Consider the following 17,585-nt stretch of genomic DNA (forward strand, 5'->3'; position numbering starts at 1 on the left):
AAACTGGCTGGATACTAGACAGTGTGCTGGAGGTGCCTGAAGGTATTCACAGGGCCAGGGTCCTGGAGGGGTCCTGGCATCATGCTCTAGAGGGCCAGGAAGGCAGGGCGCACCTCCTGCAAGACCCGCTTAAGATATGCAAGAGAGTTGGAGAGCAGGGTGGCCTTCACCTCCTGGAGCACACAGAGGGGGTGACAAGGAGTTGTCAACCCCATGCGCTGGGTGAGCACCCTGAAGTCCACCCAGACCCACCAGCCATGGTCCAGGAGGTCTCTGATTCTGGTGATACCAGCCAGCACACTGAAGGGGTCTCCACCATCTGTGAAGAAGGATGGGGATTATGCAGCAGGAGCTCTAGGAGAAGGTCTTCTCTCCAACAACCACTACAGACATCACAGAAATGCTTTCAGGTCCTTAGGAGATCCTAATAAAAGACTGGCTACTCAGACAGGTCTTTGGGGAGACTTTTCAGGCTGATGTAAAAGAGCTGCTAGTCATATTGGAGCTGCTGACACAGAACACTGACACAAATCCTGACTGTCCTCTTTTAGGGAGGCCCATTGTTTCCCTGGACAGAAGATCTCCAGGACCATTCTCTGGAAACTGGCCAGGGCAATGAGGGATGGGGTCAGAGCATGGAGAGAACCAACTGTTCGATGACCAGGGACTTCCATAAATGGGAAAGGCTCTGGGAAAACCCTGTCCATGTCTTCAGCTGGTCAGACACATGGGCCTCCAAATCGGTTCAGTTAACCAGCAGGGACGACTCGGTAGTAGAGACACAGATGCCAAGATAGAGCAGCAAACCCACGCCTTACTGGATGGCACAGAGCACAGGTGAGAGCGAGCTTACCTGACACCCAGTTCCAACCATCGAGCCAGAGCTCTTGACCCAGCTGACTTGGATGAGGAGGCTGCCGAAGAGATTTGGCAAGTCTCCACTCACACCAGATATCACAAATGTCCTAGTATGGTGGCAGGAGTTGCAAGTCCAGCTCCTGGAGCACCAACCCCTGATGGAGGAGACAGAGGAAGGGCTTAATGACAAAGACCAGACCGGGAGGACAGTGACAAACTCCTTGATCAAAGATGACAGGTTCGGTCAGGGCCCATTTGAGTTTGACCAGAAACTGCAAAGGCACATAGCACCTGGAGGAACCCTACAAAACAAAGACTGAAGCTGAATACCTGGACAGCACCCATGATTCACCCTGTCAAATGCCTCCTAGTCAAGGGACAGAAGGGTGAGTGACAGACCATCCCTACATGCCAGATGGAGAATGTCCCAGACCAAGTATAAGCTGTCAAAGATGGTCCAAGCTTGACTTATCAGGAGATTGAAAGTCCTACAGTGTAGAACTGTAGCTCAAAACAGGCAGCTCCCAGCCAATTGAAGAGCCTCAACAGGTTTGTCGCCTCTGACTGCATGATGGTCCTAGCCTCTGGCTGATCCCAAGATCTACAGGTTATGGTAACTGAACACCCTATTCATGAAGAAAGTGTGGGACACTGCCCTGTTCTTTTCTCCCTACCCCGAAAGAGCCCCTCACAAAATGTATCGTTTTCATGTCTCCATATTCCATTCCCCCCAGTATAGGGACGCTCTTGTGCCCTGGATTCTATTTGTGAGAGTCCAGCATACGCTAAGCAGGTGAACATAAGCTTTCTTCCCTGAAAGACAAGTAACAGACAGGAAGGTTTCACTGGACACCAAATCTCGAGGGCTTTCAAGTATCAAAAGATTAACATTCTACCTACTTGCTGGCTAATTTGAAACTACAACATTCCTTGGCTGTAGTTACACAATTTTGTTTTATGCCAAGTTTTAAAAAGTCTGGATGGTCCTAATCTCCAGGCCACTGGTGCGCTGCTAAACATTCTAAAAGGATCACATCCCCTAACTCTTGCCAATGGGAACTGTTTCCAAGTTTGGATTGCAAATGTTTAGTAAATGCTGAGGGATTTGATAATACAACCTTTTGGCCAGACTGAAATTGGATGAACAATCTGATGAACTCAAAATATTGTTGCTGTTAAGCATGGGTCTTGGACAGTTTTACTTCTGGTGTAGGTAGATCTATTGACTTGCATGATGCATGACTCAGGAAGCTATGCAAAACTCCTGGAAGCCATCTGAGAGGTCTTCACTACCAAGTGTCAAAATCCACCCTCATTTGATGTTTAAAGTCTCCATAACTGAATACTTAACTTGCCAAACTTCCTATGTCGTTTTGTACTATCTAGGGCAAGGTTAGGCCCATCCCAGTAAAGCTCTTTTCAGAAACATAAGACTCACATTTTCAAAAAATGACTGGTGAATTTGGATGCTTAACTTGAGAAACCAAGTATTGCCAACCCTGCGTGCTCAAAAATCAGGAGTCAGGTCCCCAAAAACCAGGAGACTGGCTTAAAAATCATGATATTTACAAAAAATAAAAATTAGGTTTTTTATTTGCCTTCTGCTTTCTGAGCCTTTAAGGTGCATTTGGGACACATTTTTGAGCATTTTTCCAGGACCATGAAGGCCATATATTTACTTTCCTTTTGAAAGAAAGTGAGATTCTCCCAGAATCAGTTGAGTTCAAGGGATGGTGCTTTATGAAAAATATGAAATGTGGTGAGACTCACAATAAAATTGTGAGAGTCAGCAACACTGGCCACTCCAAATGGGGCTTGTTTTCAGGGCTGCTGAATACCTGCCTCTGAAAACCATGCCCTTTAAGATATCCCAAGCTGGGTACCAAAATCTGAGCCACTTAAACACACTGGTCACTTAAAAAAAGTAATCTATAAGCTATTCTGTCATGGCTATTCAGTAGAAAATAGCCCATTTATGGTATTATTCATGATAATCATTTTCTTATGTCCCAGAAACTCTCTTACTTACACCAAAAGGGAGATGAATATTTTGACATGAGAATAGTTCACACAGGTATCAAATAGAAGAAGTAGTACATACACCATGTTTCAAGAGTTTCAATATTAATATTAATTCAATATTAGATAGAACTCTAAAAAACTCTGATTTTAAAAACAAATAAGAGTGTGATCATCAGAATTTGGTGCTCCCTAGCAAAGAACGGAATGAGTAGGAATTCAGAACTTTTCTAATACAAGTTTAGGAAATCTTGCAGTATATTTCAGTATATTTCAGACTAATTCTTATTGATTCTGGAGTTACTTAAAGTGGCATGGAGCTGGGCAACCGATAAATAGGAAAACTCCCTATGAAACTTAATTAAAATAAAGTGACTATATAACATCAAAATTGCAATATTGTAGCACTAATAGTTAGTTTAACAACTTGAAACTCAGAACACAGAAATTATCAAGTACAGACACTCCTAATGCCACAGAAGAAAAGGTAGTTAAAACAAATGTGATATTGATGTGCTTTAAGACACATGTGATACACATTTTACATGTTTGCTTGAAGGCAAAAATGTTAATTAACGTTTAATCAGTGTTAACTGATTGAACTCCTGATTTCATATCCTGATGCCAAAGGACTCAGAACTGTGGATTCACAGATAGTATCTTCATGGTGAGTGTGTCCAATGATAAGAGAAAGGAGAAAAAGGCAGTTGTTTTTCAGTCAATCTGACAACTTCTCTTAATGAAATTAAAGGCAGATTTAAACCATACCCAGACCCGATTTTTTTGTATTAATAAAAGAGCAGTATTTTTCTGACACCTGTACCTTCAGCCATTTTCCCCTCAATTGTAAGTTTCTTGCCTGCAAAAGGTATGCAAAAGGACTTTGTAAAAGTTCTCCTCTAAATGACTTTTTATAAAATAAAAGCAAAAAATTAGTTATTTTATTACATATTTCAAGACAAGGGAAACGCTAACTTCTCGACTAACAGCAAAATGTTACATGGGTTCCTGAAAAAATATTGCAATCCTGTATTGTAGCTTTGAGTCAGCTGAAAATAGGGTACTCTCACCTGTCCAATAAGTCTAAATGACTGAAGCATCCACTACATATAGTATAAACAGACGAATATCCTTTATGTTCATTTTTCTACGTAGACAAACAGTTACTCCTTTTGCTCTGGATTTATATGCTGGGTAACAACAGAACAAACTATTGATTAAAGAACATAAGTTACACAGTACTGTGTTTCACAGTGGTAGCCGTGTTAGTCTGTATCAGCAAAAAAAAACGAGGAGTACTTGTGGCCCACGAAAGCTTATGCCCAAATAAATTTGTTAGTCTCTAAGGTGCCACAAGTACTCCTCGTTCTTTTTACAGTACTATGTTTCATTTATAAAAAAAAATCTGGTTTTGCCAGGAAAAATAAACTTTTAGTATAAAAGGATAAGACTTAAACTTAGAAAAACAATACACCAACAGGTAAAAGAACTGCATTGTTTATATAACTATGATACCATGTGAAATGACCGTAGGAGACCTTAGAAAGGTTAACAGTAATACCCTTGATCTTGCCACTTATATCTAGGCTAGGCATATAAAACAGGCAGTACCAGCAGGTCTTAGCCTGGTATCATAATGGCACAATCAAGCTCTGGAAATATTACTACCAAGGACAAACTTTTTACTTTCAGATTCTTTTTCATTTTATTTTAGTATGGATTAGATTATATAAATTGGGGAAGAAATAAAGTGAAAAGTAGTAGAGCTCTCACTAATTTAACAGACATCCTCAAACTCAATCTCTATCAGTTTATAACCATTATCTATTTCAGTGGTTTTCAAACTTTTTTTCTGGCAACCCAGTTGAAGAAAATTGTTGATGCCTGCGACCCAGCAGAGCTGGGGATGAGGGGTTTGGTGTGTGCGAAGGGCTCAGGGCTGGGGCAGAGGGTTGGGGTGCAGGGGTGAGGGCTGTGGGATAGGGCCAGGAATGAGGGATTCAGGGTGTTGGAGGGGGCTCTGGGCAGGGGCAGGGTGTTGGAGAGCGGGAGGGGGTCAGGGTTCTGGGCTGGGGTTGTAGGCTCTGGGCTGGGGCTGGAGATGAGGGGTTTGGGGTGCAGGAAGGGGCCCTGGGTGGGGGGGGGGAGGGCTCAGGGCTGGGGCAAGGGAATGGGGCATGCTCCCGGTCAGTTGCGCGGCAGAGGTGCTAAGGCAGGCTTCCTGCCTGTCCTGGCACCGCGAACCACACTGTGCCCCGGAAGCAGCCAGCAGCAGGTCTGGCTCCTAGGCAGAGGCGTGCAAGCAGCTCTGCGCAGGTCTTGCTCACAGGCACCGCCCCGCAGCTTCCATTGGCTGGGAACTGGCCAATGGGAGTGCGGAGCTGGTGCTTGGGGGGGGGGAGGGAAGACAGCACGCGGAACACCGTGGCCCCCCCGCCTAGGAGCTGGACCTGCTGCTGGCCACTTCTGGGGCGTAGCGCAGTGTCAGAACAGAATTAGCCTACCTTAGCCAGGCAGCACTGCTGATGGGACTTTTAACGGCCCTGTCAGCAGTGCTGACCAGAGCTGCTGCGACCCAGTGCCTTACATTCCGCGACCCAGTACTGGGTGGGTTGCGACCTGCAGTTTGAAAACCACTCATCTATTCTATGTGACTAGAGGAATGGGGAAGGGTAGGGATAGGCATGAGCAAAGAAAAGTCTGACAGCAGTGTGTTTGCATAAGGGCTGAATGTAAGTGATAGCACTGAACTGTAGAAATTAGAGACTGCCCCAAATCCCTCCATGACATTTAGTCTCTTTATACTATATTTATTTCAGTTCATTTTGAAGTCAAGATATAGAATTTATTTCTTATTAATTGCTATGGAGTTTTCTGCTGAAGGTAAGAGGATAGTTTGCTCTACAAAACGATCCTGCTGGTTATCTGCTGGAGGCCCTTGGGACAGCAAGAATGCAGTCATTTTTTACTTTGAGCGTTCCACTAAAATGCAAGTTATTTAGGTATCGAAAAAGAGTTATATGATCCCACAAAACTTTTCTCAGATACACAGCCCTTAAGCAAGTAGTTAGATTTAAGTCAAATGAAGTACTCAGGAGAAAGGATTGCTCACCTCAGTAAAGGATTGCAGGAATACGTCCCTATTATTTCAATCCCACATCATAAGGAAGCCTTTTCATGTCCCTAATTTTTTGTATTGCCAGCCACTGGAACCCTTCTATTTCTGCTATATGTTGTTGGGGCTTGCATGACCCAATCTGCATACCATACTCCAATGGGTGGATGCTATTGAGTTATATATTGGCATTATGATATTTTCAGTATTTTCTATTTAATTCTGTATGCATCTAACATTTTGATTGCATTTTGATGACTGAAGTTACTGAACAGAATACACTGAATTATCTATAAGGACACCCAGGACTTTTTTGTTACAGTTAATACAGAACCCAACAAAGTGTATGAGGAGTTCAAATTGTTACGCTGAATTTGGCAACAATGAATTTAATCTGTCATCATACTGCCCATCTATGCAGCTCTGCTAGGTCTCTATGGTCTTGTCTTGTCTTGTCAATGGTAAATAATTGTGTGTGATATGCAAATCATGCCATGTCACTGCTCATCCACTTCTCCAGATCATTAATATACTAAACATCAGCATTCCTTGTATGGATCCTTGGGGTACACAACTGTTACCCTTTGTCATGCTGAAAATGGACCCGCCAATTTCCAAGCCATAGGAAAACTATACCTGGGACTACTTAGTTTCTTTAGCAGTTTTGCAAGTCCATAAAAAAAATATAAAGCAATATTCCTATATCTGTTCTGTTTCAGACAACTTCAAGAATTCTAGTTGATTCAAGTGGCACAATCTTTGCAGAATCCATGATGGTTTGTGTCTATCATAATTTTTCATCTACTGTTTTATAATTCAATTTTTAAAGTACTGATTTAACGAATATATTTGCTGTGACAGATATAGCAATTACAGGCTATATCTTTTGGGACCATAAGAACAGCCATACTGGGTCAGACCAATGGACCATCCTGCCCTGACAGTGGCTCATGCCAGGTGCTTCAGAGGGAATGAACAGAACAGATGGATTGGTTGGTTCATATGAAAGGCTGATGTTACTTTTAGTAGACATTTTGTATGCGGATGTAGCATGACTTTGTCTTTGAGGAATATTGTGTAGGGGGGATTGGCCATGAGCACCCCTTGCAGAAGTAATGGTGACCAGAAAGGCCACTTTCATGGATAAATGTAGCAGGGAACAGATGACTAAGGATTCGAATGGCAGTCTGATGATGCATTTCAACACCAGATTGAGGTCCCAGGCCGGGGTAGGTTGGCGAACTTCTGGGTAAATGTTCTGGAGACCTGTGAGGAAACGTTTAGTAATTGGGTGCGTGAAGATCAAGTTCCCATCAATCTCATGATGGAACGCAGTAATGGCAGCAAGATGGACTTTGATCGACCTTGATGCTAAACTTGTTTCAGCTCCAGTAGGTATTCCAACACTAATGGTGCTGTGGAGGCCGAAATGTTTTACTTGACACCAGGAGGAGAATCTCTTCCATTTTTGAAAGTAAGTATTCCACATGGTCACTTTCCTGCTGTTTAGTAACACATTTAACTTGTTCTGAGCAGGCTAGTTCGCTAGGACGGAACCATCCACAAATGTTGTGGCTGCCATGTGCCCTAGCAGTTGCAGGACAGTATGAGCTGGTATTTGGGGGCTGACTCTGAGATAAGGCTTGTCAGAGTTGAGAATCTGTTCAGGAGCAGGGACGCCTTGGCTTCTACAGTATCGAGATGTGCCCCGATGAAGTCCAGTTGTTGGACAGGGATTAGAGTGGATTTTCATTCATTTATCTGTAGTCCTAGATCCCTGAATAGTGTGATAATCGTCTGGACTGAGTCCAATGTTTCTTGTTGAGTTGGGCCTTTGAGAAAGCAATCGTCCAGGTAAGAGAAAATCATTATTCCCTGTTTCTGCTAGAGTTTTGGAGAAAACTCTTGGTGCAGTGGATAGGCCGAACGGTAGTACTCTGTACTGGAAGTGTTTGTGTCCTACTGTGAAACCCAGGAATTTCCTGTGAGCGGGGTGAATAGTAATATGAAAATAAGCATCTTGGAGGTTGAGGGGTGAAAACCAGTCCCCCTTTTGCAGCGCTGGAAGTATCATGCCCAGTGTCACCATTTTGAACTTTTGAGTGTGTACGAACATGTTGAGTTTCCTGAGATCCAAGATAAGTCTCCATCCCCCATTCTTCTTCTGTGTCAAGAAGTGGGAGTAGAACCCCTTCCTCACGTATTGCAAAGGTACTTGTTCCATGGCACCTAGCTGTAAAAGGTGATCGACTTCTTGTATCAGGTGCTCATGAGAAGGATCCCTGAAGAGGGACAGGGAATGGGACAGGGTAGGTGATCAGGAGGTAAAGGGGATGGTATATCCCAATCGTATGATCTCTAACACCCATTAGTCCGTTATTATTGATGTCCATCCAGATGTGGAGAAATGAGCGAAGGTGGTGTCAAAAGCATGGGGACTGATCAGGTGACAGCACTGCCTGGTGAAGGGGGTTGTCCAAACCCTTGACCAAAACTGCCTAGTGAAAAATTTAGTTGGTGCAATCGGTGCCGACTTGGTTTTCTCAACCAATGCCGACTGTGATGTTGGTGCTGAGGGCAGAGGCATAGTGCCTGAGGAGACACTCAACACCGGGTCCCGTATGGGTGAATTCGGTGCCGTGGAGGTGGTTTTATTATGTTGATGGGAGAGCTCTCTGATTTAAGGTCTGATCCTGCAAAGAATTAGGCACCTGAGTAACTTTACTCACATGAATAGCCCCATAGAACAGGCCCTTAAAATGTTAATTCACTTTTTGAATAATTAGGGATTTGTACTGACGGATTCAAGTTTTAAGTTACCACAATTTCAAATCAATACTGTAATATTTATGTGAAACAATCAAAATATTCTTGACAGCAGCACATTATTCAGTTGCCTTGACTCTTCTAATAGGAATCATATGAAAGGGAAACTAAGGAGGGGAATTCTTATTTGTTGCTTTTTGGAGAAATTAACTCTCTCAGATTGGAAGGAGAGTTTTACAAGAAACTTTAAAAAGAAAAATATAATAATTCATTTCCCAATCACAGGGTTTTTTTTGTTTGTTTGTTTGTTTTGTCAAAATACATGTTAAATAGTCCCATTTTAAGGAGTCTGAGTGGCTTTTAAAACACATGTTGTGAGAGTAATAGTTTTTTGTTCCGGTTGGTAACAAAATATTTTCAAAAGCAGTTTACTAGATTTTCTTTTGAGCAACCTAAACATCTCTTTTTGCTGGATTACTTATCCTGTGGTGTTTATCGATCTTGGGACCAAGATGATAAAGAATATAAAGCCCTCGTTGCTGATGTTAGAAAGAAACTTTCCTGTTACAAAGGGCCTTAAATTAAATTTAATGTTTAAAATTAATATTTCCATTAATCACGCCTACAATACATGCACAGACCTTAATGTGTACTTATGACATTCACCATGAGTGCACAAGAAACAGCCTGTTATAAAACAGGCCACCTGGGACAATGTTAGCACTCATGAGACAACCAGTGGTTAACTGCAGTATAAAATTCATAAGCTGTTGACCCTGATAGAGCCTTCTAGATGAAATATATAAGTAATAATTTTTACTGGTAATGAACTACCCAGCAATACCTTTTTTCCCATAAATTTATTAGGGGAACATATTTTGTTCCAGCAGTGCCAACGCTGACCCTTATTAGTTGTCTTATAGAACAGAGATGCCAAAAAAATAGGCAAAATAAATAATACGGTGGACCTTATAAATCTTAATATTTGGTAACAGAAAAGGTTTCAAGGCCACATAGTCAAAAATGGATACCTAAAGTTAGGTTTCTAAACAAGTAGTCTGATTTCCAAAAGTGCTGAGCTTCTAGCAGTTCCTACTAGCTTCAGCGGGAGGTGTTGGGTGTTCAGCCCAGTTGATAATCAGACCACTTAGGTGACAAAAAGACTAACTTTAGGTTCCCATTGTGAACATCTTGGCCCAATTGTTTAGATGATCTTTTCCATCCCTAGAAAATATCAGATTAGCATTTGAATGACTAAGTCTACACAGAAACATGTCTCACCACTGAACAATAAATCAGACTATTCTAGTACTCCTCCATACATACCAGTGCTCCGTTTTCGCTTGTCCAAAGACTGGGATTAGATTCAAGTCTAGTGACACAAACCACAAATTTGTCTGGAAATACACGCAGCTCTGTGTAAAACAACAAACCCCAAAAAGATTACATGCATCTTTCAGTATATAATACAGTTTTTATAAGGGCAACGTATATGTGTACTACATTTTGTAAATCAAAGCAGTCGACATTTTAAAATGCACAATAATTCTTTTCTCCCACCTCACTTTTTGCAATTTCCCACTCTCTCCTCCCCCTTCACTTGTGGTTTTTTTGTGGGTGAGGGGGTAAATCATTCAGTTATCAATAGGACAGAGTAAGCTCAGTTCTCCAGAGAAAAGACTAGGCTGCAAATTAGTCCACCTGAGCCCAGGACAAATATATCACATGGAACCTGACTGGCAAGTCGTTCAGCATATTTCCTTTGTGCTAGTCTGATGATTCATCTTTTCATCCCAAAAATTTTGTCATGTTTATAACATCAGTATAATGTATTGCATCAAAATTGGACATAACATGACATATGGAAACATCTTTCAAACTATGACTAAGGGGATTTTAAAGTGTTTAAACGATTTATTACTGTTTACCACTACGATCTCACATATCCTACTCCTAAAAACACAGTTCCCAGAGTTAATCCATAACAACAAAACTTTGTAGTCATCTGACATTACTACAGGGAAGAGGATTCAGTAATAACAATTCTGAACCACTGATCAGAATAGAGTACATCAGGCATCACTCCATTTAATGACAAAACTACTAGAGAGAGAGAGAGAGGGTGTTCTGTTTTAGCAATCTGCGATTATTTCCACATCCATTAAAATGGCATATTTTTATTTAGGATTTATATGTGAAATTGTCAGACTTTTATAACAATGGGCCAGAACATCCTGTCTTACAGGAGGGGGAAGAGGTAAGATAGGCAGGAAAACTAGGAGGCTGACCACACAGTTTCCCTCAGAACATTCCATCAAAGGGCAGCAAACAGGGGAGGAACATGGAGCTATCCACATGGATGGCTGCTTCTCCACAAGACTGTGGTGTTTCACTGACAGCGTGCTCTGTGCAGCCATTTGCCAAGTCCTCCGATGGCTGCTATGCAGGAGCCATTAAGGTAACTTTACAAAAGTTAATGCTGTATTAATTACTACTAGATCTGTGGGTTGGTGTGGTGGCTTGTAGTCGGACCCACTGTTCTTCTGGTTTCAGCCCTGCAGAGCTCCAAGCAGAAAGGCTCCAGAGGAAATAAGGAGTGGTGCTGGGATGGGGAGTGGGGGCAGTAATCCCCACCTTCTGCACAGGAAGGATAAGATGCATACGCAGAAGGGTTGCTCCTAGCCTCAGATATTAAGCATTCTGACAATGTGTTATTTCAGCTTTGACGGTAAAATGAACCAATGCAACATGCGTTTCAATTGCAAAATACAGAATTGTACTTAAATGATAAACAATGTGTTCTTTTTGGTTGCAGTATTACATGTATCCTGACTAAAAGAACTGTTGAGGCCAAAGTGTTTATTAGCTCAGGAAATATACTTATTAGAGTGCGGCAGCAGCTTTTATTAATAATAAAAATTATTATTAACGACAAAGAAACAACAACAAATTTGGCTACTGTCTTTCAACGACCTCTGTGTGGGAGCAGGGGGTTCTATTCATGTGGAGCTCGTTACAGGATCATGGCCTTAGAATTTTTTCTGATAGTATTGGTAGATCAAATACATTTTAGTTTGGTTGTTTTAACTGTTACATTTTGCCAGATAGTCTCTTGCTGGTTAACAAAACAAATCTGTCACTAGACTACAATACTTCATGTAAAATTCCAATAAAGCTTAGATCCAAAACAAATAAAGTTTTGATGTAAAAGACATTATTACAATATAATCTAATATTCCAAAACAGCCATGAAAATGTACAGCTTTGCTGAAATACTTAAAATCAACACTCTAATCTTTGCACTCAGTATGAAGTTAGACAAAATTAGTAGTTATTTGAAACAGAAGAGACTTAACAAATGTCCATAAACATAGCAAATAAAACCCTATAAAAGGTAAGAGACATTACTAAGATTGTTATTCAAGCAGTTAAAAGATTTTAAGGCCGCTTAGCTGATTTACTTTATTTTTCTTTTAAATTCAAAAGATCAGCTGAAAGGGCAGTGATTGTTATGGTTCCTTTTTATTGTTGTTGGAGCAACAGGATTGATATCACTTCCTTACAGAGCATCTTGGCTTGGAAAAACATGAAGAAGAAAAATTTCTGGCCCAATGACATCACCTATGTAGGGGTTTTACAGCAGTGGGCTCAATGAAAGCTTTTGCTTGCATACGCTTGTACCATACAATTGATACCATAAGATATTCAAACAATAATGATGTGACTCATGGGAATGCAACCTGTGGTTGATTCACCTTGTGGAGCCTCAGTAAAATGCTGAGCCTCATCACAAATATAAAATCTGGTATGACCGAGCTGATTAGTCTGGAAAAGGCAGTAAGCAACTTTAAAGTTAAATGAAACACACAAACAACAGTTTGGAAATATTTTTGATTAAAAACAAAAATCCCACAACAAAACAATAACAGAAACTAATAAACTGAATCAAAATTCTAATGGAAACACTGTGTTTATGATCCCCTCCCTTCTCCCAATTGTGCTAAATGTTAAGGAACGGAATAAGAAACTGCCTGCTTACCGCGATACTGCTTCCCCACCACACAACGGAGATTGACCCATCTCTTTATGAAGTAGGCTGTAATGTGAAAATTTCCACCTGCAACATTAAACAGAGTGATGTAATGAGTGTAAGGACATTCTGTTCTCACAGTATGCTACACATCTCCTGATTGTTTGGGGAAAGGAAGGCATAGCTCTCACTTACAAGATGTGCGTCTCTCCAAAAGAAATAGTTTTAATAAAAACTTCTTAGAGTCAAGAATAAACTAACTAATGTAGAGCAGAGTAAAAAAAAAAAGCTGTGGATTTTAAAATTGATCAGTTATGCTATCCAATCACAGAAATTAATTTCAATTAATTCATTGCCCACAAGAGGTGCCAGACAAACAGCTCTGGAGACTAAGACACTGTTCATTGTGACCCCACAAACCAAGGAAGCAGCTGAAAATGTTCTTAACTAATCGCTTTTTAGAGAAAGACCTTGGCTTGCGTAACGTTTTTAAAAGTTTGGTATGGAGCTGCCAGCTATGAGCAGATTCTAAAAGATGCTAATCATTTGCCAATCCCATTGAGTTCAACAAGAAAAGCAGCGCCCTTCAAGATCAGGCTATATTTAATTGCAGTGATAAATACCATGTGGTGATCAAACTGTGATCAAACTCAGCAAAAGAGCCTCGTTCCCAGCGGCTGACCACACTTAGAATCCTTGTGCTATAAAGGTTCTCAAAGCTAGAAAGATCATCTTGTACACTGGATTGCAACTCCAAAAAAACTGGGTTCTATTCTATTCTCTGCTTTGCCATCGACTTCCTGTGGGATCTTGGGCAAGTCACTTAGTTTCTCTGTGCCTCAGTTCAGTCTGTAAAGTAGGGATAATAATTCTTCCCTACCTCACAGGGATGTGACAAGGTTAAACTCATTACTGTTTGCAAGGCACTCAGATACCTTGGTGACAAGTGCCACAGAAAAGCTTATAAATAAATATTGCCATTCTCGACTCTAGAAAGAAGGCAAGGGAAGGCGCAGGACCACATATCCCCATCACAATTCCAGCCAGGAGAGCTAACCAGGAGCAGATGGTCCGGATGTTGACCACAGCACAAGGATGACAATGCAGCTTCATTCCCTTCTGCATGCTCCAGAGATTCCTAGTTTGCACAGTGCCTCTGGGAATGACCCCTGCAGTGGTGTTCTACCACACCATCCTTCATGCAGTACCATGCTTATTTATCATAATCAATCCCTAAATAATTTATCAGCCAGCTTGTTCCCTTAGGAAGACAACTGAATACTTGACTCCCTTTAGAGATCGAGTCAAGATGTATCAAGTTAAGCCACCCTTTAAAAACAAGGAACACTTTGGATGCAGTCCATCACCTTTATTAGTTGCATATTTACAGCACACAATTAAAGAAAATTGTTGTTAGCTATTTCCAGTTTGGCACCCACTATCCTTTTGACACACTGTCAGTGGGGTTAGCCAAATCAAAGACAACAAGACTTTGCGCTTTCTATAAACAAATTGTAATTGTGACAGTACAATGCCTTCCACTGTGATCTCAGTAACAGTGGAACAGAGAGATGTCTGTAAAAACTAGAGCTGGCAAAAAAACAAGAATTCTGTTTTGTGAAAAATTTCAAGGTTTCAAAGTTTGTTTTTGTTCTGCATCAGAAACAAGACCTCTTGAAATTTTTCACACAAAGCACACAAGAGCGACCGGACTGCCAACAGTCCGAATCTGCCCGATTTAGAGTAGGGACTTGAACCTGGGTCTCTTATTCCAGGTGAGTGCCCTAAACACTGGGGTACTGGCTCTTTTCGTGTGCAGGAGGGGTCCCTCTCTGACACACACACATTCTCCCCCCCCCCCCACTCCGGATAAACCTGTCCAACAAAACTTTGGTCTAAACTGACACATTTCCACAAACAGTTTCCGTTTTGATGAATCGGTATTTTCAGATTAAAAATTCTCTCATCTAAAAAAATCTTGACCATCTCTAGTAAAAATACAAATTTACACACCAGTCTCTAAATGAGGAGAATAGATGTCTAAATGAGGAAATCCTCTCCGCCTGAATGTTCCTCACAACACTGAACAAGTACTTCAATTTCATCGTATTTTTTTATTAAAACTTCAAACAAAAGGTGATCATCTTTTACATTTCCCACCTCACTCTAAAACACAATGCTTCATGCCCGAGATTCTTCTAAGAATGGGATCAACGTGTCTATCTGTTTAGTTTTCCAGCTGTCCTGTAAGAAGTAAGTCTTTAATCATATCTGACCAACTAACAACCTAAGCAGAGATTCAAATTGATCTTAACGACCTTTGATTTACAATATGTCTGCTCTTGGGAGTAAGACAACCCCCACCCCACCCAGCTCTATGATATTTTCACTTCAGTTGCCTCTTGTTAGTGCATGATTCCAAGTTGACTTCTGTTGGTGACAGAGTCATACAGGATATGTCCAAAACGTAATTTGAGATATTGTTAAATATGTCTCTTTAATTTCCCCTCTTCATTGATTCTTCCCTTGTGGAACCTTTCTACCAGCAGGAAAGCTATATTGTCATGAGGCTCTAAAGGCAGTTCAATTAAATATCGGTTTGCTGATCAGTTAATAGGGGATATCATGTCAGTACAGCAGCTCTAGCAGCCAAAGTTTATCACTTAAACGATGAATGCAGTCTGTACCTGCAGATGAATGCAGTCTGTACAATTGCTGCACCTCAGGAATAATTTTCTTCACTCTTTCTTTTAGGAGGTGAAAAATATTTACATGCAATAATTTAAAACTTGTGTTCATCAAACCCACCTAATAAATTGTTTTCTTCATAGCTGCATCTATATTTGAGTATTAAATGTATGATCATGCAATGAAAAGAAATTGCAATGTAGATATTGCGTAGTTGGTTCTAGCAATCAGTACATTTCTTTTAAAAGTGAATCTAATGTGTAAAAGCTACTGTTGACAGCTCTAGACCCTGAAGTCCTCCATTTATCGTGTTCATAACCCCTGTGGATAAAAGAGAAGGAACAGCATCAGCCATGGTTGAGCCACTTTGCCACGCTGTTTCTCGAGAGTGCATCAACCCAGAACTGGAAGAACTCTGACTAATTGTAAGAGAGAAGTTCAGTCTTCATACCCATCCATCCTTCCACTCTTTGCTGAGAATGCTAGTAAGGGTGCCAGTTATTGCTAATTGTGGTGTGTGTTTTAAGATGTGGATATCTGCATGCCAGGCATTGGGGTGTAATATATTTTAAAAGAACATTATATTCCATTTTTAACAAATATTTTCAAAAACCTCTTGCTAGTGCATTAATGTCTTTGGGACTTCTGAACTGCTCCATCCAGTAACATCAGTTTGTGTTAGCAAAACGACAGCTGTGCCAATGTTCGCTGATAATACAGCAGCGCTGCAATGCTACTAACACTATAGAGTTCTTTCTGCTCCTTCCAAGGAAAAATATCTGCAACTTAACTAGTCTCTTACACAAGATCAAGAAATGAAGATACTACAGAAATGCCTTCTTCTTCCTATCTGAAGAGCCTGTGTATTCTGCAGCCTCCTACATGTAGGTTACCAACACAGAAATCGGAAAAATGTTTTCCAGTTTACAGTAAATAATGCAGAAATGAGACTTCTATTGAGGGGAGTGGATATTCTGATTTTGAAACTGTACATCTAAGTCATCATATCAGAGTTCCAAAATCATTCACTGAGACACTGGAAACCAAAACGTGACCGAATAAATGGAGTCCTAGCAAGGATGCAGTTTAGTTTAAGCAACAATGTGCTCCAGTGAGTAATGCATTTTAAGGGAGTGGTAATTTGCCCTGCCTGATATATTTCACAGTCCCAGGACACTGAGAGGAAATATTAGACGCTGAGTTTATACTGTAAAACTATCCAGCAACACTTGTTTTCCAAAGGAATTACAGCCAAGTTGACTTGAGCTTCCAACAAGGCTGCCAAGAAGAGCCTGTGGTACAGTGTATAACAGTGGAAAGCCCTCTCCCACGGCTATTAGAGACCATTCATCTGGGAGCCTGGGAAAATGCCTATGAGCTGCTGAGTTATCTGGAATAGCCTGGCAGGTGTTCACTTCCCAGCAAAATCTGGCACCTGCATGGCTCTGTTACTGAATTCTGCAAAGTCTTCTCCAAAACCACAAGACAGGCCTAAGAAGATCGATTGCCCCCAAAACATTTTCATACCTGATACTCCTACATTTCTGATTGTACAGCTTTTCTTGCTGTTTTCCAAAACATCTAATTCAGTGGGTCTCAAATTTTTGTACTGCTGACCCCTTTCACATAGCAAGCCTCTGAGTGCGACCCCCCCTTATAAATTAAAAACACTTTTAAATATATTTAACACCATTATAAATGCTGGAGGCGAAGCGGGGTTTGGGGTGGAGGCTGGCAGCTCATGACCCCCCATGTAAGAACCTTGCAACCCCTTGAGGGATCCTGACCCCAAGCTGAAAATCCCTGATCTAATTTTTTCTCACGTCTCAGCCAGTTTAAATTTCTGACATGTTGTTTTGGATTAAAATTGCCCCTTTGATTTGAAATTACGTGTGTAGTTTTACTTGAGTGAGCAATCTCACTGAAAATGACGAGACACAAAATGCTGTCAAAACCACAAAGTAAAAAAGATGAAAAAAATATTTCCCCCTATAATCTCTTTCACTAATAGTTATTTTTAGGGCTACTTGTAACAAAAGGCATGGAAAAGAGATAAGATAGAAGTATGGTTTCTAGATTTATGTTGTCTATTAAGAACATTCCACTCAA

At 40.9% G+C, this 17,585-nt stretch overlaps 1 protein-coding gene across 7 annotated transcripts in view; it reads right to left on the bottom strand.

The window, feature by feature from the left end:
• The window catches only part of SLX4IP (SLX4 interacting protein), a 120,611-nt gene that overhangs the window by 14,776 nt on the left and 88,250 nt on the right, over positions 1-17,585 (bottom strand). For all 7 annotated transcript variants that reach the window (XR_010599978.1, XM_005287402.5, XM_042846916.2 and 4 more), the window contains 2 exons: positions 12,798-12,875; positions 10,085-10,173 (listed from right to left, as the gene is read on the bottom strand). Coding sequence is in view for 6 of the 7 variants with exons in the window: in XM_005287402.5 (XP_005287459.1) it covers positions 10,085-10,173; positions 12,798-12,875 (167 nt within the window). In the remaining variant the exon portion in view is untranslated. The remainder of the gene's footprint in view (positions 1-10,084; positions 10,174-12,797; positions 12,876-17,585) is intronic.

This window comes from Chrysemys picta, chromosome 3 (genome assembly GCF_011386835.1).
Source record: "Chrysemys picta bellii isolate R12L10 chromosome 3, ASM1138683v2, whole genome shotgun sequence".
NCBI lineage: Eukaryota > Metazoa > Chordata > Testudines > Emydidae > Chrysemys > Chrysemys picta.